Source organism: Ruditapes philippinarum, unplaced genomic scaffold (genome assembly GCF_026571515.1).
Source record: "Ruditapes philippinarum isolate M1 unplaced genomic scaffold, ASM2657151v2 ctg21_1_1_1_1, whole genome shotgun sequence".
Lineage (NCBI taxonomy): Eukaryota > Metazoa > Mollusca > Bivalvia > Venerida > Veneridae > Ruditapes > Ruditapes philippinarum.
In genome coordinates this window covers 494,969-520,098 of record NW_026857242.1, presented here as the reverse complement: position 1 = coordinate 520,098, position 25,130 = coordinate 494,969, and the positions used below count along the sequence as shown (strand labels likewise).

The window sequence follows — 25,130 nt, the reverse complement described above, 5'->3', positions numbered from 1 at the left end:
ATAATGTTCGTAAGTTAAATGGCTTTATATAATTGTTATTTATCATCTTTGAGGATCAAAACTACAGTGTGTGACTGTACATGCTTTATCTGCATATGAATTTCGTATACATGTTAACCATTTCTTCTAAAAGCCATTATGCAAATTTTAAATGTAAGATAAACTGAATATATATTATCTAGGCAGATAAATGTATCTCTTCCGTGATCAGGAGCATATTTTATGGCCTTTGTATGTGTCAAATAAACTTAAAAATAATAAAAGTGAAGCTTGATTTAGATCTATGGGAAAGGAATGCATAACAACGAAAGAAGTGCATTTACATATCAAATGACACACAAACGCAATGTCTTAGATTCTTTATATTTGGTTGTATGATAAAAACAAGATACAAAAATCATTGGTACAGTGTGGTACATCTATAGATGCACTGATCTTTCTTCAAACTTTTAAAAGAAACCTAGAAATATTAGTTATTGCAGCCATTTATGGTTGAGAGGCTTTGATCAGGGTATAGATAGTACATTCTGCTTTCAATGCTTCTGATGGAAGACTACATTACTAGCTATATATGTAAACGTGTTTACACCGCGTGCCAAGTTCAGAGATGACATACAAGATGACTTGATTGACGCGGGAAAACTTGAAACATCATAAACGTGACAAAAGATTTGAAACATGTTTTCCGATGTTGTAGCAAACATTCGTTTAAACACGGCCCTCAAGTTGATATAAGTCTTGACTGTTGATAACAAATTGATAATACTGCACAAAAAATTTACTTACTTTCGTTAGAATTATAATTATTTAAATTTATATATACATGTATATATATAATAAAGATATGCTTATCCCACGAAAATGGACGTTACAAAACGTGCAATATAATAAATTAATACTGCCCTGTATCTCAGAGTAATAGTATTGAGATCTAGACAATTTAAAATCTTACATTCTATACTTTAATAGAAACGTGTCATATTAACTTTAAACCATTTTACAGCATATCACCTTATAAAAACGATGTGCATAGAATAATGAAATAAGTAATCTAGAAATAAATAACAAACAAGTTAATAAATCATGTGTATACTTTCCAATTAGAAAAATAAAAAATTGGGCAAAGGTTTCCTGTACCCTATAAAAACGACTATTTAAAATTTTTTAAATTTTTAACTTCCCCACACATCCTCAAGGGAAATTTTTCCCAAACTAAATATGCACATGACCACGGGGCCTTACAAAACATAAATTAAAACCCTTTTATTTTTCAAAACAAAAAAGGGAAAAAAAATAGTAAAAACAGAAAATGATCATAGAACAAGGTCATTGCATTTAAAAGAATACAATAATAAAAAAGAATAAAATAATTTGACTTAAGGACAAGTCTGCCGACAATCATTTCTTTAAGTTAGCTCACCTACTCTAAAGGGCGTTCAAGAACATCTCCGACAACACTAGGTCAGTATTGTTAGAACTTAACAGGTGTATTCCTGGCATAATGCTCTTTTAAAATTATTTATTTTAAGTGGTTGGTTGTCATAGCAACCCAAATATAAAACAGTTAAAACTGCAAGGACTAGAGCTTAGATATTTGGCATGAAACATCGACTCGTGGTCCTCTACCAAATCTGTTATAACTATAGCTATAGGAATCATAATTGGACATGCTCTATATATGCAGAATTTCAGATTCAGATTTAAACTACGATATCAGTTGACCTAGATTTTGACCAATTGTCCCTATTTTTGTATCTATGACATTTAGTTTTATGCGAAATATACTTTCTACTATATTTGAACAAGATATCTATGTTTTGTATTTGGACTACGACCACAATATTAACTATAGAATTAAACTTTTATATCAGTTGACCTAGTTTTTTAACCAATGACCTACTCTTTTGTATTGAGAGCTACAGTATTGACATTTGGACTATTATCATAGCTTCAGATACAGAACTGAAACTTCATATTAGTTGACCTAGATATTAATACCATGACCTAGCTACAGGTACATGCACTGTTTCCAATGCACATTTAAACTTTTCAATGTTTACCTTTAGTCTGTATTGTTTCTAATTATTTCATCTGGTGTTGCATCTGATTTTTGAAATTCATTTATATACATTGTATTAAGATTATTCATTTTTGTAATGAATGCCTGCCGCCTTTAACAATTAGTAAAGTAATCAAATGAGTCGTGGCATGACAAAACCAACATAATGGGTTTGCGACCAGCATGGATCCAGACCAGCCTGCGAATCCGCGCAGTCTGATCAGGATCCATGCTGTTCGCTTACCAATCCTATTACGAGTAGAGAAACTGATAGCGAACATCATGGATCCTGATCAGACTGCGCGGATGCGCAGGCTGGTCTGGATCCATGCTGGTCGCAAACGCATAACGTTGGTTTTTGTCGTGACGCGGCTCATTAATATGTTTACATTAACCACAAACAAGAGGACAAGAATACGAAAACAACGTCCGGAAGACCATTTGGCATACAAGGCTATTGTTTATATTCTTCGTTGCCCCGCCCTATTCTAAGTTAAGTTCAACACTATTCTAAGTACCGCCCACAACAAGTGACCGCGTGGACCTGTTCTAAAAATAGCACGACGAATAATGTCATCACAGGAATGTATACAGATATGTCTAAAATACTAAGATATCAATATAAAACCATAAATTCAATCATGAATTTCCAACATTGTACTTCGTATCTTAAACCAATATTATGATATTTAATTCACAGTTCATATAATGAAGCAATGTATTTAATTTCAATGCATGTCAATGCAACTTTAGATGGGAGAATTTAATATCAATCTATCAATGAATAATAATTGATACGCCAAAGAGACATGATTATAATTTATGTTTTTATATTGCCCTGCTATAGTTATATGTCTACAATGTCATTAATTAAAGATTTACCCATAATTTTGACCGGTTTACCAAATTACTCGGCAGACTGGACAAAGATGATACACATGGGACAAAGCTACTTTGATACATTGACTGTTTAAATGATAGCCATGACAACAAATGAAGTTTTACTTTTAACTAAGATATGGGTTGCATTAACTACGATTTGATAAATACACACAGACGTTAAGTGACTAACCATTATAGGTGAACAAATAATGATTTATCTTTTTTTTAGGTTATGAATGATTCTTGCCTTTAACAAACATTTTTATTTTTATGATATGTTTATCTTATACCATTGAATGTTTTGTTAACCAAAGTGATTACGAATTAAAAATAATTTTAACAGATTATAATTTAGAAACAGATATGGTGAAAAGAATAAACAATTTAACATCTAACCCTTATGTGTTTTGAAGAATTTGCTTCAGTTAGGAGAAAATGATATAGAGCTACAATCACACATTTATTAGACAATTGTAAACAAAGCATTATTTTCTTGTTTAAAAAGTTTAAAATTATAAATAATGCTGGCTCTTGAGCACTGACGTCATTGAATTCAACTGAATAGCTATCATATATATAAATTATCAGAACAAAAGTCAACGAATTGAAAAAAAAGTGGAAGAAGGTAGATTTTTGACAATTTTGACATATTTCTTTTTAATTAAAAACTAAAATCCTTGAAAAGTTTATAAAAAAAAATCGGAAACGTTTTGAAAAAAATCGATATACACATACTTTCTTTTCACAATGGTTTGACAGGTAAAATTGTTTTGTCATACCATTGTTAAGCTAAGTAAATAATTATATATGTACACAGAATGCATATTTAACATGTATATGAAAGTTCTATTGATCACAGTAACTAATTATATATTATATGGCGGCCTTTTTTATCCTCCCAGCTGTAAGACCTAGAAAATAAAAGTTCAAATAAGTTCAAGAAACAGAATATTGAAATAAATAAATATTGAATTCAGTGTTAAAGATAATGCAGTTATATGTTATTTAAATTATTATATTATATATGTACTTAATATCATTATGAATACTGTGAAAGAAGTAGATTATTTAGTTTAACTTGAAAAGCTTGGATGACTCCAGATTAAAAGCAAAAAAAAAAAATCGCGACAACTCAATCTTTTGGACCGAGTAAATGATAGAAAAGAAAGAAATATGCTTGTTAATTGCGGAAAAAAATATTACAATATTACTAGTACCTTTTGAAGTTTGGCATCTATAACGGTGATTCACATTTTTTAACCTCCTCATCACTCGAGCTTTTGCCGTTGTTAAATGGAATAAGTTTTGCCTCTTCAAAATCGACGTGTCGTATTTTCTTTTTCTTAGTTGTATTCGATTCTGATTGGTCAGAAGTTGTCAAGGGCGTTAACTCGTCTTCAGTTGTGGAAAGCGTAAAGTTTACTTGCATAGGTCTATCTGACTTGCTCGAGGGACCTGAATCAGTTTTAATAACACTTTTATGAGGCATTTGTTCTTTCTTTGTATCACATTTCGGAGAACTTGGGTGCTCCTTAGATTTACTAGGAGTTTTATCATGGGGAACAGTTAAAAATTGCATATGTAATCCTTCCGATGTTGGTGATTCATCACAGACAGATGTTCTACTATCGGATTTTCGTTTCTTTCCTTCTTTTTCAAATACTTTAAAGAATTTGTTTCCTATACTACTGTCATCTCTTTTTTTATGAGAACTGTCCTCTGTAAAACTCTCCATAATCATCCCTAAGTTTGCACCAACACTTCCAGAACGTTTTCTTTCACTAAAAACAGGTGGGGCTAGCAGCCCAAATAGATTTGGCCCTGAAGGAGCTTTCCGAAGGATATTCCTAAACCTACTATCTACATGAACATCCTTCAAATTCTCCCTAGACCTAGATTTCCTTTCTTCTGTAATTCTGTGCAACTTTGCACTGAAATCTAACTTAAACTTTTTCTTATTTTTATTACTTTTCGAACTTCCGGAACTATCGTCGGAATCTTTGTCTTCGTCTTCACTAGCACTGGTTACGACTGGAGTCGACTCCAGTACTATTTCATTCAACAATCGCTGGTCTTCATCTAAATCAGCACGACTACTCACAATACTTGGATTCTTTCCGATCTTTGTAAGTCTTTCCGCTGCAACACTTTCCATTGTCCGTCTCATTACTGGATAGCGGTCAAGGACGTCTTTGAAATGCTCGACTGATAGTGAGTACAAATTTACATATGTTTCTGCTCTAACACTGGCGACCCGTTTTGCATTCGTTAGAAGACATATTTCTAGAAAGTGAAAATGGGAGAAAAAGCAATAATTGGATATGTTTTAAAAATATTGATGAATTCACACTTCTAATATATGACCTTAGATGTTTATCTTAATGATTGGAGTTGTATCTAGCGTATCCAGATTGCTTACCGTGCAACAGAACTTAATAACTTTACTGGAGAACATTAGACAAATGCAATCTTTACACCATCACTGTTACAAGTTACGACAAATTAATTTAAATACTCTATACTTAAACGAAACATATATAAGCATAAATACTGCGATATATTTAAAGAAGAAAATTGTTTAAATGTAAAATATATTGATAAGACTAACAATCTTTTATAATTTTGAGATTTTTTTTTGTTTGATCACGCAATAGTTTCTTTTTGATAAATTAGATATTTATTGTGATAAATGTTTTGCATCACGTATGTGCAATTATTTCCTTTATATATATTTCAAATATAAGAATCGTCTATGTATATATACAAAACAACAATGTAAATGTTATGTCGATGAAGCAATAAAATATTTTGTTCATTATTCAGCAAAATTGTTAAATCATTCTAAAGAGAAGCTTAAAAGAACGAACATTTTTTTTTATCAATTTGAATAATTAAAATATAGTTTATTTAAATTACATATTTTATGACCTGAAAAAACCCAAACAAACTAAGGGTATATACAGCCTTGGTAAGAGAACATCATTCTTCGTAAAAAGCACTTTTGTTATTAAATTTTATTATCCTCCAAAATTGGAGAACGTAACATATTTACAAAATATATATAGAAGAGAATAATACACATATACATAGTATAGTTGCATTGTAACATAAAAGCTAAATAACAGATGAAATTCTTTTACAATTGTAAAATAATGATTTATGGGTGTATATTGTTCCAAGGGTCCTGTAAAATATTCTAATTATGTTTAAGCCAAGACAGTGAACAAATATGATTTAGTAAGACACAGTTTGTGGCTTCAAGGACTATACCTCCAAAATAGGAGCCGTCTGACAGAGAAGTGGCTACTTCCCCCTCTGTTGTTATAACGTCGACAATACCTTCCTGAATGAAGTACATTTTGCTGCCCATTGTTCCCTCCCTGTAATTAAAATATCAAATATAATAAACAGATTGTGGATCCACCCCCTCACACCGTTTGTATGTCACATTTTACCAAATATGATGTACGGCTATACATGTAAAACAATACATATATGCTAATATATTATCAACATTATTAATGTCTTCATTTTGACTTGACTACAACAAAAATTGCCTTTTTGTTCATATCAAAATATTTATCGTAAATTTTTTTTATCTAAATCAATGTTAAACTGTTTACTGTCGGATTAACATGGCATATCAAAATTACACACTCACAGAAGAAAACTTCTTTATGCAACCATTTAGTTCTCTAGAAAAATGTGAAATATAAACGATGTTTTTTACTGTTATGGTTAAGATACTTGACTTCAAACAGGAAAAACTTAAAGAAATACATTAAGGAGAAGGTCTTAAATCCCCTGGCATGTTCTATGTGATCAATTTTATGTGACAGCTATGAGGCATTATCCATTGTGTAATCTTGTATTCAGACTGGATACTGTGCAATATCTCAAATGTTCGTGACTTGACGTTTGCCTATCTAAAACCCCATTAATCAAAACATTAAATCGAACAGATAAAGACATTTGATATTTCAAAATAAATATAAAACTGTCAATGCAATACCCTCCTGTAAATGTCAAAATAAACAAACAACACCATTGTGTATACATTATATTACTGCACAATGTGCCATCATTGCGTATTTACCTAATTTTATGAATTTTGCATCTACTTTTATTTCTTCAAGTTTTTAAAACAGAGAAGTTTTCATGCAAATAATATTAAAACAATGTTTCCCTAGATTAAGATGGCTATCATTCATATACCTGGTAGTTCAATTCAATCTTTAATTATGTTATTTACCCCTGACATGTGTATATTAGATCTTCATTGTTCATGTTCAGTTTTAAATAATATTATATGAATCATAATAACACATTTTTCATTGAAGATAACCACTCTTTTTTATAAGTAAAGCAAAATTTTAGAATATTTTTGCTTCTGGTGTTTCTAAAATCTCGAGATGTAGATATTTTAAAATATAACTTTACGTCATATATGTTAGTGACGTCATTACCTGATAATATAATCTCCTGCTTGAAAGACTTCAAACTGTAGTTTGCTCACCACTTCAGATACGAACTGAGGGTCAGCGTTTGTAAAAAATGGCACTGAAGCGACTAGAGATCTGCAGTTGTGGTTTATTACATCCTTAAAAAGAAAAGAAAAATATATAAATGAATCTCCGACAAAATACTCCATGTCAAATCTAGATCATATTATGGTTTTATATGACCAAGATGAACGATGACGCTTTCAACATATGGTTATTCTTATAAACACCAATACATATGTACAATGATGATGCAGGCCGTATGTATATATGTATATGCTCTTTATAGATTAAACGTGTTATGTTTTCAAGCGTTGTTCACACGTCTACGGGGGAATTATGTCTCGGAAAAATCGGTATAGTGGGTTATGTATGGGCTTGCATTTTCATGTAATGTCAGTCATCATTTTAGAATTAAATTTAACATAATGTTTCTTGGGACATTAGAGCTTCACGTAAAATGCTGTTCTTCAAATGAAGTTACCTTAATTAGATAGCGAGCAGAAGTTGCATGTTTTTATCTTTAGTGATGGTGTTATTTTCCTTGGATGGCTTCGTTAGTTTTTGTTTGAGTTAATTGTATTCAACAGAGGCAAATCTTCTCAGTGAGCAGAATAAAATAAACTTTCTCAGTGAGCAGAATAAAATAAACTAACAATTCAGGCGTTATTTGAGTCATTTTCAGAAATTTATTTGTCAATAAGTTATATACAGGTTTTCATCACATTACTATCGTTTAATAATTAGCGCTTATTTAATGCCTATGTTAGTTAATAGCCTATTTACCTACATCAGATTATATATTTTATAGAGCACATGCTTTTTTATATGAACATAGTGCATATACTTTATATAACTGAAAAAAGCGAATTCTAAATTCTACTTCTAAATACTAATTTTAATTTTATCAATCTTCACAACATGGACAGCAATGGCATGTCCATTATGACGATGATGGCAATGTTATTTGTTCAAGGCAACATACACGTTATTCTTATTTTTACTATTTTTTGATTTTGCCAAAACATTGTTTAAAATAATTTGTATTTGAGTATTAGATAATTGCTTGGAGTCTGTTTAGAACTTATACTCATTGTCAAATTAATGCATTAATTATAAATTCTATAACATATTTTATTTACTGTATGAATTTTCTGGAAATTGTAAGATTACACGAGTACAATGACACAAACATAATTATATACTAGTATGTTAAAGATACACACTCGCTTTGATAGACTCTGTTATGACATATAGTGGAAAGTGCAACATATTTTATTACCCTTATTTCGGATTTAGCAACATTAAATCTTCAACATTAAATGTATGGGAATCAATGATACATACAAATATATATAAAACATGGCAATTTTACAGCAAATCATAATCACACAAACATCCAACATCAAAATTTGAAATAATTTGAAATAAGATCAAGTTTTTGCAAGTTTGACATTTCCCCCATAATGTCGAACTTTTACTACAGTCCGTAAGGTGGTCTGGTTTTCAACGAAATCACTATTTTGGTCAATTGAAGGATTTAATCACTTTTCAATCATCATGTATATCATCTGACGTAAATATCATGAGAAGAAATAGAAAGTTAATGTCATCTCATTATTGATAGCTTACAACTAAAAGGTTGGCAATCAAACGCTCATGAATAAGAAATAGCAGAGACTGGAAGCTTAATGGACTTGATTTAAGTCTGAAAGATTGCATTTTATTTTGCAGTCTGTCACTGTATCCTGTTTATTTATTGGTAAAGGAACCAGAACTGACATATTGATAATTTAGACCTTAAAGCAATCACGTGTTTTTCATAATTATACACTGTTCCTAAAGAATCTATTCTGGGAAACAAAACAACTACATGACAGTAGCAAGAGCAAGAAGTCCCAAACTTGACTGAATTGTAAGGCAGAAAAAAATATTTCAGCAAATACCGTATATAATTTTATCATATAATTGCAATTATTGGTTTTATAACGTATTTTTTAAGCTTGTTCGTCATTGTATATTATGAATTAATGAACCAAGGTATATTTAATTTTTAATAAAGTGTTCAAGAGCTTTTGAATTATTTCCAACTTCTCAATATCTGCGTTGACATGTTAAGCCAGCTAAGAAGTAATTTCCTTATGAAGTATAAATAAAGCATTTAAGTCCATTGATATTAAGATAAATCCAATAATAAATATTTTTTTACATGATATGCACAAAGTAACTAAGAGCAGAGACGTCGAGTATGATTGAAAATGCGGAATATTTTTTTTTCCATATGTAAAACATACTCTGTCAGCTTTTAGTTTCTAAATGACAGCAAAGGCGTTGTTATAAGATCATGTAATTTAAATTTTCCTTTCAACATTGGATCTCTTGAGGTTGAATCCAGTAACAGAAAATTCAATAACGAAAAAATGTCCTTGTTACATTGACAGCATACCAATTTTGATATGAAATTCGATCATTTAATGATGAAAATTACAATAAACTCTACATCGAACACCCACATTTCCGAGATTTTCTAGTCCTTGTTTATTATTTTTTGCGTTGACGGGGAAAATGAAATATTGGCATTCGGCAATGAATGATTTTAGTTATTTCATGTTTTGTCCTCTAACAAGGATGGTGAGACCCCGCTGAGCAAGTTTGAAAATTAATGCAGAACTGTTTTACTTAAATGCATGAAAAAAAAACAACGAAAAACAAACAAACAAACAAAAACAAATTAATTTAAGATAAAAAGGGTTAAAAGAAAAAAGGGCACAAATAACGAGATAGATTGCTATGCCATACGAAAAAAAAAACAAAAAAAACAAACAAACAAAACAAAAAAAAACATATTCTAGCATGTATATATTAATCATGAATGATACAACTTCATGTTCAAGTATTTGTAAGCGAAACTGAACGATTTCTGCATTTTTTTAAGTTCAATAAAAGAAGAGAATACTTTAATGGATTGCAGTAAAAAATGAATCACTATTCCCCGTTTACTTTAATTGAACTCAAAAACTCTATAACCATAAACCAAAGACAAAAACCTGAAAGAGAAAGACAATTAAAGAATAAAAAAAACACTGCGCAAACCATCATCAATTCTTAGCAAGCTTCTAATTGAACGGTTTGTTGAGTTAATGAATTGTATTTGAGTCTTGCGATCCCACACGAAAGTACAAACTACCGGAAGAACAATGAAAGTATTTGGCAAGAATACTTGTGTTATATAACTTTGAAAAAAAAACAACACGCAAATTGGCTCTCGATAAGTAAAGTTAAAATCAAGCTTGCTACTCAATCCGTACTTTTTATTATTTGTCAATTATATTGTTAATGAAATGTTTATAAATAAAATAGTGTTGTTAAAACTAAAATCTTTTTATCAGGGAAACCTAGTTCAGCTTATCTTTGGGCATCAGCAATGTTGTAAAGGCACGTGTTAACATTTGATATTTGAACTGCATAAGTACATACGTCGCGCAAAAATAAATAAGAATCTTGCACCGTCTGTCGGTCTAACCCGAAGGTAACATCTAATAAATGTTTATTTGTATAAAATAGGGGTTCGTCTTGTATTTAAAATGCTTTTCACAAACTGATACTATAAATGACAATGCATAGGAATAAATGTCATCTCTTTGTCGATATAAAAAGTCTTAAATGTTGTCAATGAAATCCTCGTCCATAGGAAATATCTGAGAAAGACATGGATCTTAACTGACCTTGTGTAAGGTAAACACAATCTTATTATGTAGGTTGTCAAATACATCTTGCAAATTAATAGCTAGATGAAAATAATTGCCATGTTGGTGATTAAAAACTAACAGAAGCAGAAAATTGCTCAACACTAAATTCAACAGAAAGGAATAATTAACAAAATGCATGATATGTCAGAGTTATTTATCTAATTGAATTAGATAAATTACTCTGACATATCATGCATTTTGTTACACAAACCGATTTTCAACGTGTAAATTATACAGATGATATGTGTTATAAAAAGTAGATCAGTCACTGAAAACAAGTAAAACAATATTAAATGTATTGTTATAATAAAAACTGGACAATAACACAAGCAATACAATGTATTTCCGGTATGTGACAAGTAACTTAAATATTATATAAATCCGAAACTCTCAATTTTTAATATCTGAGAGCTATGACTTGGTGTTTCTGCTGAAGAGTTTAATCTTATATACATATATTAGAGCTATTCCACGGGTTTTGCATGAAATTATTTTTTTTGGCAATAGTAAAGGCAAAGGTCGAACATTTTAAAACTTAAAAGGTTAATAGGATATTAAATTAAATGAATATCGAATGAAATCAACAGTAAAAACGATTTTAATTATGTAAATCGGGAACGAAATACAAGAATTTAATAATGTTAAATAACAATAAATTCACCATCATTTTACACCCACATCTATTGTTTTATCACGTGTTGCACAGAAGAGGAAAACGTGAAATATTCACATCAATATTCTAGAACAGATTGTTCTGTTATACGTATACTTTAAGCTGAACAAGATCTATACATAGATAACAATAGTTACTTTACTCATTTAAATCAGTATCTTATGAAAATGTTAAAGATGAAAACATAAAATAATCAACAAAAATAAATAATATATCACGTCTTACGACAGCACGGGCATTTATAAGTCTGCTTCACAGGCAAAACTCGTTTGTACGCAAAATCTCTGACGTTGCTAGGGTGTAGCATGTCATTCTTGACAACACGATCAAACCGAGCCATTTCATTTTGTTTCTCTCTAATAACGTCCCCTTTTCAGAATCATTTTGTATAACTGTCTTTATAATGCAATATACAGATATGTCCACGAAATAGCCCTTTGACGTTTATTTTTCATTCTTGGTTCCTAAATGTATCTATAAGGTAGTTGTAATATTGGAAATATAATTAATCTTATTTATTGAATGGGCTTGAAATGTTTTATTGACGACGGGCCAATGCTCCAAGAAAGTCTTGTGATGCATGTAATGGTGTTAGAAATAAAATAACGGACTTTAGATAACTAACAATATTTTCCATGCTCACATATAGTCGGGAAAATAAAGTTAGTTAATGTCAAATCATTATTGATAGCTCAAGACTTAATGTTTGGCGGTAAAATCCTCATGAATTAAAAATTATCGAGAGAAACTACAGTGACTTGATTTTCAGTAATAATTACTTTGCGCTTTGCACGCTGCCAAATTCATCCTGGAACAACCCTGACACATAAATAATAAAAGTACAGAAAGTAACACATTTGCAAATCAAACTATATTCAAAAAAATTTGAAAGATAGACTAATTCATTGAAGAGAAATGCAAAGTGTTCTTAATGATATTTTGTATTTTGTCTGCCACTTGTTTGCAATTTCATTATTTAACAAGAGATTAAAAACGAATTAAGTGTTGTCATATTTTTCTGGTCCTTCGGGAACATTGATTTCTGCACATTAAGTGTTGAATATTGAATACTTCTAAGCCGGAGGGGGGTGGGGGGTTGGTGCTAGGGGATGTTGCACTTTTCCGCCATTCCTCATGAACAGACTCAATCAAGCCGAGTCTGTAATTTACATGTAATTTTGTTGTTTTGGTTGCTTCTGAGGGATCTCCCATGTTCAAGATTTGTATAAAACCCAGTAGCTGCTTTAAATACGTTTAAGAAACATGTTCTTTGTCTACTGCATGATTCGCCATCAAACACTGGTGTATATTGTGAATTTGGAAGGGTACCTTTGTTAATATTACGTAAAATACGCATTGTACATAAAATACTGAACAATCTGATACTAATATACAACAACTTGTAAGTAATAAATATTTTTGGTTGATGATACTGACTTACGTATATAGGACCAAGATAATCAACACTGGTTATCGGAAATTGGTAATTTAACACAATTAGAGACTCATAAGATTATAAAATTTTACGATAATTAAATACCTTTCTTGTGTAAAACAATCTAAAGTTAAGAATAGCTGTGTTACGTTTTAGATGCTCAGAACACAGATTTATGACAGAAAAGGCTAGATTTAGGAATAATGAAAAATATCAGAGAATTTGTCTTTATGTGCCTCTGTTAGCTGATAAGCAATGTAACTGAGTACTTGTTTGGTGAAAGCAAAACAACTTCGGTCTAGGCAATATTATGCTATGAAATAAGACAGATGGTAACAAATTTATATCACTATTATATGGACGAAAACAGAGTATGTGTGTAAACATGAATGAGATTCAAACAGAATGCTTTTTTTACTGTTATGCCAATTTTATAGTGAAATAAGAAAAGAACATTTATTTAACCAAACTATTATTATTGGCTTACATTAAATAAATTTATATTTTAATGATAAGCATGTAATTGATAACAGATTATCTTAGTATATATTTTTCGCCAATGTTAATAACGTAATATATTGATATTATTTATGGCATGATATTATTTATAAAAATGTATTGAAACACAATGTATTTGTAGTGTTAAATAAAGTAAAAATGCTATTGTACAAATGATTTCTATTCAGTTTACACCGTACTTTTCTACTCGTCACTTTTTTGTGGCGATGAACATTGTAAAATGTTTATGCCTTTTGAAATAAATCTTGAATCTTGTTGAGGTCTTTTTCTTTTCTTATGAACATCTATTTTTTACTTATTAACAAAAGAGCAGATATTAAGGGATGTGTGACACTTAATCATATCCCTTACTAACAACTGTCTCAATAAAAACGAATCTGCAATTTTAACTATACTGTTTTTGTTTTTCACGCGCCAAATTTGTATAACATTTATTGTTTGAAACATAAAAGGATACTGACGTTTTCCTTCTAACAGTCATTGTTTCCTTATAAAGCTTTGGGTTTTTTTGTCCGGTATTCCTGTTTCCATGTCAATTTTGTGTCATCCGAGTTATTGATATTCTATGCAAGGTTGTAAAGTGTGCAGTATCACGGTTTCTGATGTTTTATTATACAGGCATTTAAATGTAGATCGAAGACCAAGAGGGAATTGTAAAAATAATTAAATGATGTAATATGACATTGTAGAAGTGGAAGTCAATACGTACATCAATATTTAAAAAAAGAAATCCTTTACTTATTGACATAAATAGTAGGGATTATTCTAAAAATTAAGATGAAAGGAAATTTCAGGATTTAGCCAAGACGAATTTAGATGTAAATTAGTCTTAATTTATAAATGCTACATTTACATGTAGAAGACGTACATGAATCAGTCAGTGAATGTAGTTTATGTGAACCCTATATTTTATATGTTTACTTTAAATGTCATCTATTAAATAATAAAATCATATAACCGCGGTCCTTACGTTCAAAATTACTTGGTCTCGACTTCCAGAAGAAACAAGAAACTTCCATAGGCGCCAAAGCCGTGTTCTGGATTAACGAATATTCGACTGGGACAAACTATGTCGAGTGCATCACAGACAGTTTCCACAAATATTCAAATTTGAAGGCAATCGTTCACAAAATGTCTGACAATTCATGCAATGGCCCGTAATGCACGCTAAATGCCACAAAAATGGATAGGTTTAGCCTAAAACGACCAGCAATTGTGAGAAGATTGATTACATCGGCTGAGGCAGCAAACTAAATTGACTTGAAAGAAGTCGATGAAGTTGCATGCTATATTTGTTTTGTTTCAGCTATCATGTTAGCTTTGTTACCAGCATATAGCCTCGGCGCAGCTTGATTTAAAACAAAATGAGAGACAATTTTCCACCAACCTACCTACTTCTTCCTGCATGCGAATCTCAAGACATGAATAGTGATTACAAGAATGTATTAGAAGAATGTATATTACAATCCAATATATTGATTACGAATGTGAATGGGGGTTTTTATTTGGAAATACAAGAACAAAGATCAACAACAATGGGAGACATTCAATGAACGCAGCCCTTAACAAATAACAAAACCCTACCACACCGAACTACCGGCACGGAACCCAGCAAAGACATTTAATCAACACAAGAACATTTCAATATGAGGCTTTTTTCATTTGCCAGCTATTGGGACTCCTAAACTTTAATACACGTGCTTTAACACCAACACGTTGCAATTAAATTTGAATGTTTCCAGCTGCTCTTTAGAAGGATATTAAAACTTAAATCGTTCCTCATGCCAAAAAGAAACAATGCATTTATAATACTTATCTCAATTATATCGATAACATACAATTGAGAATGAATGGCGGCCGTAAAAACGGATGAAAGGTTTCAACTTAAAAATATCGAAAATTATAATCATTAAAATGGTTTGTAAATAAGTAGAGTTTACAACATGTTATAAGTACTGACTGGTTATGTACTGACTAAATGTCGTGGTAAATTCATATCAGAAATATCGTTAAACAATGGAAACAGTCTGACATTTACCTGACGTAAACATTCGTTGAGTTCTCCGAGAATCCTCTCCTCGTCAAACATTTTCCCCTGGTACCTGTGTTCATAATACTCGGCTACCTTTTGTCGCAATGAACGAGGTAATTTTCTGTATATCATATATTCTTCAACTTGTTTAAACTGTAAAACGTAAATGCAAAGGTTATTTTATTTTTAGTATCGCCTGCTCAAAGTTTGAGGTGCAATATTTTTGTCACGATAAGTGTGACGTTCTGGAAACAAAATGTGTAACAAAACGTGTCGTAACTCAGGCTACATTATTTTAAGAAAACGTTTTGCATTACCATAAATCACTGAGATATATGGCATAGAGAAGTTTTAATTAGATCTACTGCACTCAGTTACCTACCTTCTCATTATATAATCGTCTTGAAGTATCAAACGACTGAATTATGGTTGTAGTGTGACCTAGAAACAATGCATAGCAAGTGGCGCCACTGAGCATGCTCAGTATGGTCAACCACGTGTCGGTCATGTTTTGTGGCGGGAAACGACCGTATCCAATACATAACATATGTGACAGGGCTTTAAATAGAGACCATGTGTACTGATGAGCCCAGTGGGCATCCTGAAATAAAGCAAAAACAATTTTAAAAATAAGACCAGAAATTACGGTGAACGACCTGGCCTGCTAAATAAATAAACATTGTGTCGTTACAACCATTTAGAAATAAAAGAATGGATTATAATGTCATGATATCTTTGATAGACCATATAAAAGACCATAAAAATAATATCATGTAATGCAGTATAATGTAGTATGTCGCTGATAAAGTTTCTTTTTTTACAAAACAGGTATTACATTGGTACTTAGCATTCTCAAATAAAAAAATATTTTTTTTGCCATCAAAACATCAGAAAAAATCTAAAACTTTTTCTGTGTGGAAACCAGCAACAGTACATATTTGAAATAAATCATCTAAAAATCCTGTACGAAATCAGTAGACATAATATTTTGAATTGTCTTATGATCAAAATGAATGAAATTAAATCGGGGAATGACACAATTCGTTAAAAAGGGCAAATCAAGGACAATTCATGAGAAGTATTTTTCAGTGTGTTAATATGTATAAACAATTGCCATCTATTACCAGATTGAGATACTTATGTAAAGTTTTGAAGGAGGGGAAAACAACATTTTGATACTTTTGATTTCTCCAGACGCATTTCTGAACGCATATGTTAAAGTTTTTTTTTCAAATTAAATGAACAATCGTTCATGTTTTCGTTAACGTCACTGTTATAAAATTGAACAAGTTCGTTTCAGTTTTTGACTTTGACATGTGTTTCGCTGCTGAAGGAAGTTCTAAATAAAACTAACATGTTTATATAACACACATTCTGTAGATCAAATATTGACACTTTTATATTAATTTACTGTTTTTAGAAAGAATAATAACGATCCATTGTTCCAATATACGTAAGCAAAGACTAATCGATACACCTTTACAAATATATTTCTAAACATTACGTATCTTTAAACTTTCATTTTGTATTGATATTTTTAAGCAAACATTTATATCAAAAGTCGTATTGAATGGCATTTAATTAAAAAATTGAGGTATTGGAAACACCGTGCTTATTCCTTTTACCGCTTGAAATGGATAAGAAATCTTCAATAAGTTTTTTGTTTAAATATGAAAATTTCCTTTATTTAACTACATTTAATGTCTATGATATATACATAAACCATTGGCTTACAATAAAAATAAGTAAAGTCAAATATTTTTACTCTCCTTTATTACTATTATAAACGTAAAAATTATTTTCCACTTATATATATGTATATTCTAAAGTAAGTCTTAAAGTCCATCCTAAGTACACATAGTGTAGCTACATTCTTCCTACCCTTGCAATAACTTCTGTTTAAATACTTCAGTTATCTAATTGATTAACGTAGCTTCCTGCTATAATAATTTTTTTAAGAGAAGAACTAAAACCCAATCATGAAGGTGATAATGATAGAATCTAACAACAAAACTGCTTATTAAATCAAGCTCTTATCTAATAATCGTCTAGCATATCGCTCACCGACATAATGCCTTATTAAGATTATATCAAAATACGTATACTAGTATTGTCTCCTACATTATTAAGTATGGATCCTACTGGAAGTCATATACAATTAATATCAGCCGCATTTTACGATGTTTGCCTTCGGCCGAATTTTGACATTTTTGGTTATATTATTGAAACGCAGTTGCATAATGTCGCATATAGTATAATTTATAAATTTCTAACTTTACTAGGCTCGGCTTGACCCAGACTGCCTTACAGTGCAAAAATTCACATACCCTTTCTCTCATATACTTATTACATACTTTACAAATGCTTGCTCAATTCACATGCATATCTCTGTCTTGATCAAAATATAAACCCAAAGGTAGTAAATCTAGTTATAATTATTATATGTATCAGGGAAGGTTTCCAAAACTGGCATCATAATCTTTTGATTACAATTTCTAGCTCGTTTGCAAGCTTGATGTTAACTTGGTTTACGTATCTTACTTTACGACTTCTAATAAAGAAATATAAATAAATACGGTTTGCGGGTAAGTTTTTAAAAAGATTTACCTGCAGCTCTTCAATCGATACCCAACAATCTTTAGGGAAGTCTTGTAGAGTTGGGACGAGAAACTGCAGACAACCGTTCCAGTGTCCAAGTAAAAACATAAGACAGATAAGGTTGAAGATCCGCATAAACTTACCAGCAACTGCTAAAAACTAGAAAACAAACTAAATTATACAAAATATCTTAACTTCGCTTAAACATGACATTAAGTTAAGAAGAAATGTAAGCTCTCGTAAAGTTTCGTGACGGTTGTCCGAGCGTGCTGACACTTCGCTGAACATTTTATTTATTCTGCTATTATATATGAATAGCATGAGTATGTCACCAGCTGCTCTATAATAATAATTTAGTACCGACATATCTACATTTAACAACAGAAATTATCACATGTACGCTGGGCTTAGTAAGTGTCACAATGTCAGGAAACTTTACGAGAAATCCATTACTTATACGACTATTAAAGAAGTAATTAAATGATTCATTTACATACAGTATGGATTTAATTCAAAATTCATTTTAGACAAGAACAATGGGCGATAGGTTTTGCTAAACATGCGAAAAATGCTTATTGAACAGATGCAAAACGTTTGTATAATCCAAATTACTATCTAAATGAATTGGTCCATAATGGAGGGTGTGTAATAAAATAATTATGGTATCATGCATGTAACAAAACATGGAAGATTTATGCATGGATGTTATTGGTAAGTGTGAGATACAAAATCCAACACATAGCAGATAATAAATTGTTCTAGAACAAAATATCTTTAGTCATCATTAAACCGTTCATACAAACATTTTTTGAAGAAATATTTTATAAGAACATCCAAATGCTACATTCATATTGATTTATCTTTTTTTGAAAAACTTATCGGAAATCAAATGTGCTCATTGCAGACCAATTCACGTTTAGAAACTATCAATATCCCTTTTGAATACATGAATATACATGATTATAATTCCATCGTAAATGTTTAAGAAAATATGCTACATCATATTTTAGTTTAAACATATCTTATTTCAAACATTTGCACAAAAACATATTACATGAACATACAATGCATATAATTACTTACATAATACAATGATGAAGGATCAGATCTGAAAGCATACGATGCTTATAAAGGTCTTTTCCTATCATGTAATGCATTACTATAAATTAGCTAATTTTACACTACCATCGCCCATCAGATATTTAAAAGTACATCACACTAACATGCTTTCTGTACTCACAACACAGTAACTTCAACGGATTACATTTTTGTTCGGTATTGAATAAGGTAAAAATATGGCTGGCATGCTCCGTGGTATTGTCTAATGTTTTTAAACCTCTATTCCCCAGTAATTTCAAATGTTCTTGAGTGGTTATAGTATGGTAAAGATCGAAACTGTAGAATTGTTGTGATGTTCAATAAACACAAATATGAATAAGTTTATTTATATTGATTTTTTCTTTAAATCAAACAAGAAATTGTCAGTCATGTCGAATATATTTTTTTTCTTCAAGAAAATAATTACTCTTGGTGGTAAGATGTGAAAAGATCAAATAGCGGAGAAGATCAAACCATATTGAGACTTTATAAAACTTTCAGGAAACTATATAAAGTAGAACCATATTGTATGAAAGTGTATGGTAAGAACATAAATCGGCAAAGTTTAGAAGTAGAACTGCTCCAATTAATATCGAAATAGGAAGCTATACAAAAACACATCTCGAGTAAAGAAAATGTAACTTTTATAAGATCATAGGCAAAAGTGTTGTTAGAAATAAAAAACAACAACATGTACTGCTATTATTTTATCAGAGAAAACTATAATGAATTAAGCTGCAAAAGCCTGTTATTTTATTTTAGAAAAACGGAAAGAAAACATCATGTATCGTTAGCCATTACTGATTTCAATATGATTTTATGCACTATTTTTGAATGATAGTAATAACTTTGATAGTGGTAAAGGTTTTGGAGTTTTGTTGCATTAACTTTTCATCTTTTACATATGTGCTTTAGTTCTAAATGTATGACAGGAACCTTAATTAAATGTTGTCATATATTTGATATATTACATTTGCTTGACATTAACAGTGAATTTCACTGCCTTCTATACTTCTATTGTGAGTAACCATGTATTCTAATGTTATAGTGTTTGTAATTTGTATAATTATACAAAGTTTCAAACATTTATGTATACATGGATTAGACTTAAATAAATCAAAAATAGATAGAATAGAGTTTGAAGAGTCAGTGACTGTTAAAAAGAGCATCGAACTTGTGCAAAGTCCAGTCCAGCCTTCTAAAAGATTGCAGGTATTACTCCGCCCATATGCTTAAGTCAAATATTTTGAGAAACAAAAATGTAATTGCTAGAACAATAACACTAAAGCGGCACTAACGTCTGTTAACAGAAATATTTCATGCAATTTGTAATATTTCTTGTGCTTTAAAATATGGACATGACTTTAATTCATAATTATTATAAAAAATGAGTTACTAATTCTCAGACTGACTTACATTTATTTTTTCAAATTTAATTACATGCACTAAAAACACAACTATAGCGTAATATCAGTACGATTAAGTTACTATAATAATATTTATTTATAAACTTAAAATCAAATCCTTACTTTTTATTGACAAAAGAAATAACGGGGGAAAAACTGCTTAACAAATAACAAACTAACACACTTCTTATAAATATCGCTAATCACAACAAATATGGTGAGTAAAAGTAACACAAACAAGAGATTTCTAAACGGTTATTCTATGAGTAAAGAACTACATTTGACGAAAACCAGATGATGAAGTTTCAAAGCCAACTGATAAAATAAGCGGACTAAAATGACAGTTCAAGGCCGGTAAGAAATAACAACATTCAACGTTTAGCATGCCGTTGGATGTACGTAAATTTGTAACATACAGTTATAACAAGATTGTATAAAATGTAATAAAAGTAGAGCAAAGAATTAAAATCATTGAAATAAGTGTTACAAAAGTATTGTCATCTCGAACCATTCACGATCAGAACATTTTTAATGTACATGCAATGCTTGCATAATGCTTAAATACAAAAACTGTAATCTGAATTTTAATAAAAACACATTTCGTATAACAGTACATAAAATACGTGCTGAACATTTATGGAACGAAATGACAATCCTTTGAACATGTGTATGTTGTTTCCGACCTTGACCTAGAAGCAAGCTTAACCTAGCAAATCTATTTATAGACCACCCAGTTAGCTAAATGTGCATATATTTGATGAGAGATGCAAAATTACTTTTTCTAGACTATAACCAAAATATTTCAACATCCCATAATCTATCTAGCTATTCAGAAAAGCAAAATGCCTATAAGACGAACACAAATCAATTAAAGTAACACAAGTAAATGTGTAATATCATTGAATTATTCTTAATGCCGTAACCTGTTTATTATATCAAACTGAAAATTACACGTTTAAATATTTTTCTACAGGAGAAAACAACACATTTTCTAGCCTTATGAAGAATATAAATTTGGTGACGAGAAACGTTACCTTATTAAATGAACAACATTTATTAACCAAGCCTTACAATAAACTATTATATTTAACAAAATGATTTCAATGACCTCACATGTAATTTAGATATTGTAACATATTATATCTGAAATACAGTATTATCTGAAATTTACAAGATTTCTTTTTTTCAAAAATGCCGTGATTAATAAAGCGAAACCAAATTAGCTGTACAAAGCACTGGAAAGCGTAAGTGATTAATGAGTTTATAGCACAGGAGGCAAACCGTCGGCTAATATCCAGGATGTTTGAAATATCACCAAAAGAGCCTAAGGTCTTGAGAAACCTTTTTGGAAGCACTATTGAAATGTCATTATTTCTCTTCATTTTTTATGAACACAAAAAACCTCTAGAAAACCGCTTGTCTGTTACGGTTCGATTTTTAAAAATACCAAGCATTTCCTTGGATAATAAAAAAGAAAATTCATTGTGAAATTTTCCTATAGTTTCTTTAACCTTTCCAATTACTTAAATTTCACAATTATCAATTCTAAAACGTTTTTTTTTTCATTTTGTTTATTTATTTGTGCATATTTTATAAAAGTGACTTGGAAATAATGACAAAGAATCCAATTACTGAGAATCATATAGACTTTAAGTAGATCTCCCGAATTAGTTAAAGTATAGGAAATTGTCTCCGTCTCCTTTCTGGTTTTAGAATAGCAATGAGCTGTCATCTATGACTACAGTCAATCCTATGTATGAAGACTACACAATAGAGACACATATCTTATTTCTTGCTGCTAGGAAAACTTGTCTCTAGCTCTAATGTGCTTTAACGGTTAATCTTTTAGAAGTTATGATAATTGGATGCTTGGAATAGTTTTCAATTGCACTCTTAAATTATAATTTTAAGGCTTTTATTGTTAACCTAAGACACATTTTACCCATAGAGCTATATTCACACAATGAAATGTGTTTCGTATTTCTATCTTAGGTAAATCATCCATCCGTACAACAGAAACATGTATGTTTTCAGTACAAGGTTGTCTTCATCAAAGGATTGACCGTAAAGCAGAATGAAATACCTGACTGAACTTGCTTCTACGCAAGGCCGGAAACATATTCATTGTTCCACGTAACATACTGACCTCTTCCCATTGTTGAACATAACGGACCAATCGGGAGAGCCGTAACAAACGTAATAAGCTTAGCAGCTTTGCAAGACGAAGCATGCGCAAGGCACGACCTGAAAAATGTGAAAAATAATATGACCACAAGAAAAAATACATGGACGTTGATGTGAACATATTTGACAAAAGAAAACAGTTCTCACAATCAGTATATTGTAAACATGCTCAGTAAAGAATGATTGAGTTGCAGAAAGTTAGCTGAATGATTAGTCATTTCTTCATATTATTGATTATTTGACTGGTCAGCCGATTTGGATTGTCTTTACTATATTGTATGCCAATTACTAGTAATTTATTTCATACCCAACAGTATATGAACAATTTCTTTTAGTAATAGCTCATTCTTTAAGGCTTGCATGTTCTTGTGACGTTTATGAAACACAGTAATGTGCAAGCGTTATACAGATGCATAAAAAATAAAGATAATAAGTTCGTATATACATCTATGCATTCTTTAACAAACATTATTCATCTAATGGCGGCATTAATAACATTTTCTCATTTTTCACTCACAAAAAACATGTAAAAGGTACTATGATATTTTACTGGGCGTCAATCAGAAAAGGCCAGAAATATTGACAAATTGTCTGTAATCTGTGCACTACGAATAAATTTGTTTCTCTAATCGTCACATGCCTATTGTGTTTCATTTTTTGATTTGTGCTAATGTGAATTTATTAGATATGATAGACACTTCTTGAAAGAAATATTGCTGACTGTGCACAAATTACACTATATGGAGTTTCTGAAACTGTATTGTATTTTATTCGTTTTTTACATACTTTTCATAACCCGCCAAATATTGAGTCGTATATTTTCTTTAAAAAGACATTCATGTTCTTAATTACACATTTTGGAAGTAAGAATGTCACTTTCTAATGGAAATAAATATAAAGCAATATTCTCCCTAGGATCATTCTTGTGGAATAGCTAACAATTCTGTATGACTTTGTTGCTTTACATTGCATATACTATTAAGGCAAAGACAATAATGCAAATTAACCTCGTCGCAAAATACATGCATTTTGTTTTCAGACAAAAAAACACTTTAATTAGTGATTTTGTTCATAAAGGACACAACACAAAATACTTATATTGCATGTTTACCAGTTTGATAGAAACAAACATTGAGTTTAATTATTGTGCTTTAAACATGTACAAATAATGGTGAGGGGTTGGTATATATCAGAAGATTGTATTGGGTAGGGATGGGTAAAAAGGAAACAGGGTAGAAAAAGAAAGAACGGCCACATTTTAATGTGCTTATTTTTGCATTCTGATTCAATCTTAAGTGCTTTGATTTATGTTACATACTTGGAGAAGAAATGAGGTTATCTCCTTGCAGTGTGTATGCATTGTATAGTGTATCAAGGATAATTTTATTTTGCAAAAACAGGAATGTGTTCATTGTATAAAACGCTGTTTTTTTGAAAAAATAAATAATCGAACTTATTTTGCACTGTGCGTGCTTTCTCGTCCGGGAATGTACTGCATATTTATACTTTACCTATATAACTTCCGGCTATAAAATCACGTGATGAACAAAGGAAAGTATGGATAAGAATGGTGCATTAAAATGAACCTTTGGCAGATTAATTTATAGAGAAACAAACGTTATTGGCCACAGTACAAAAGTAAGAATACAATTATAACTATCAACCATATCAAAACATTAGCAATTAAAGTACTTTATTCAGGGTAAATATTTTTTAGAAAGTTTATTCATTTCATTTTTACATTTGAAGGAAATTGAGAATAAACATATGTGCCTCTCAATTTAGCATGTGTACAATATAAATATGCAATATAACATTACATAATAGATTATATGTATAATAATCATTTTACAATTGACTGCTGAAACAGTCATTGTTTGTACAAAGAATTTCTAATTCAAAAGCAAGTTTAACTATAGAAGCAGAAGTGTTGTATGTCTGAGACATAAAGAGAGTATGCGAGGTTTGTGTTTAACTGAACAATTGTTGCTGT

The 25,130-nt window shown here is 30.6% G+C and overlaps 1 protein-coding gene across 6 annotated transcripts in view; it reads right to left on the bottom strand.

The window, feature by feature from the left end:
• Positions 1–1,293: 1,293 nt before the first annotated feature.
• The window catches only part of LOC132749166 (potassium/sodium hyperpolarization-activated cyclic nucleotide-gated channel 2-like), a 211,143-nt gene continuing 187,306 nt past the window's right edge, over positions 1,294–25,130 (bottom strand). For 4 of the 6 annotated variants that reach the window (XM_060738866.1, XM_060738869.1, XM_060738868.1 and 1 more), the window contains 8 exons: positions 23,037–23,197; positions 18,459–18,608; positions 16,234–16,452; positions 15,858–16,004; positions 7,408–7,541; positions 6,212–6,321; positions 4,159–5,224; positions 1,294–3,852 (listed from right to left, as the gene is read on the bottom strand). In XM_060738866.1, coding sequence (XP_060594849.1) covers positions 4,176–5,224; positions 6,212–6,321; positions 7,408–7,541; positions 15,858–16,004; positions 16,234–16,452; positions 18,459–18,608; positions 23,037–23,197 — 1,970 coding nt within the window. In that variant the 3' untranslated portion in view covers positions 1,294–3,852; positions 4,159–4,175. The remainder of the gene's footprint in view (positions 3,853–4,158; positions 5,225–6,211; positions 6,322–7,407; positions 7,542–15,857; positions 16,005–16,233; positions 16,453–18,458; positions 18,609–23,036; positions 23,198–25,130) is intronic. The other 2 variants (XM_060738870.1, XM_060738871.1) reach the window with 1 other exon arrangement.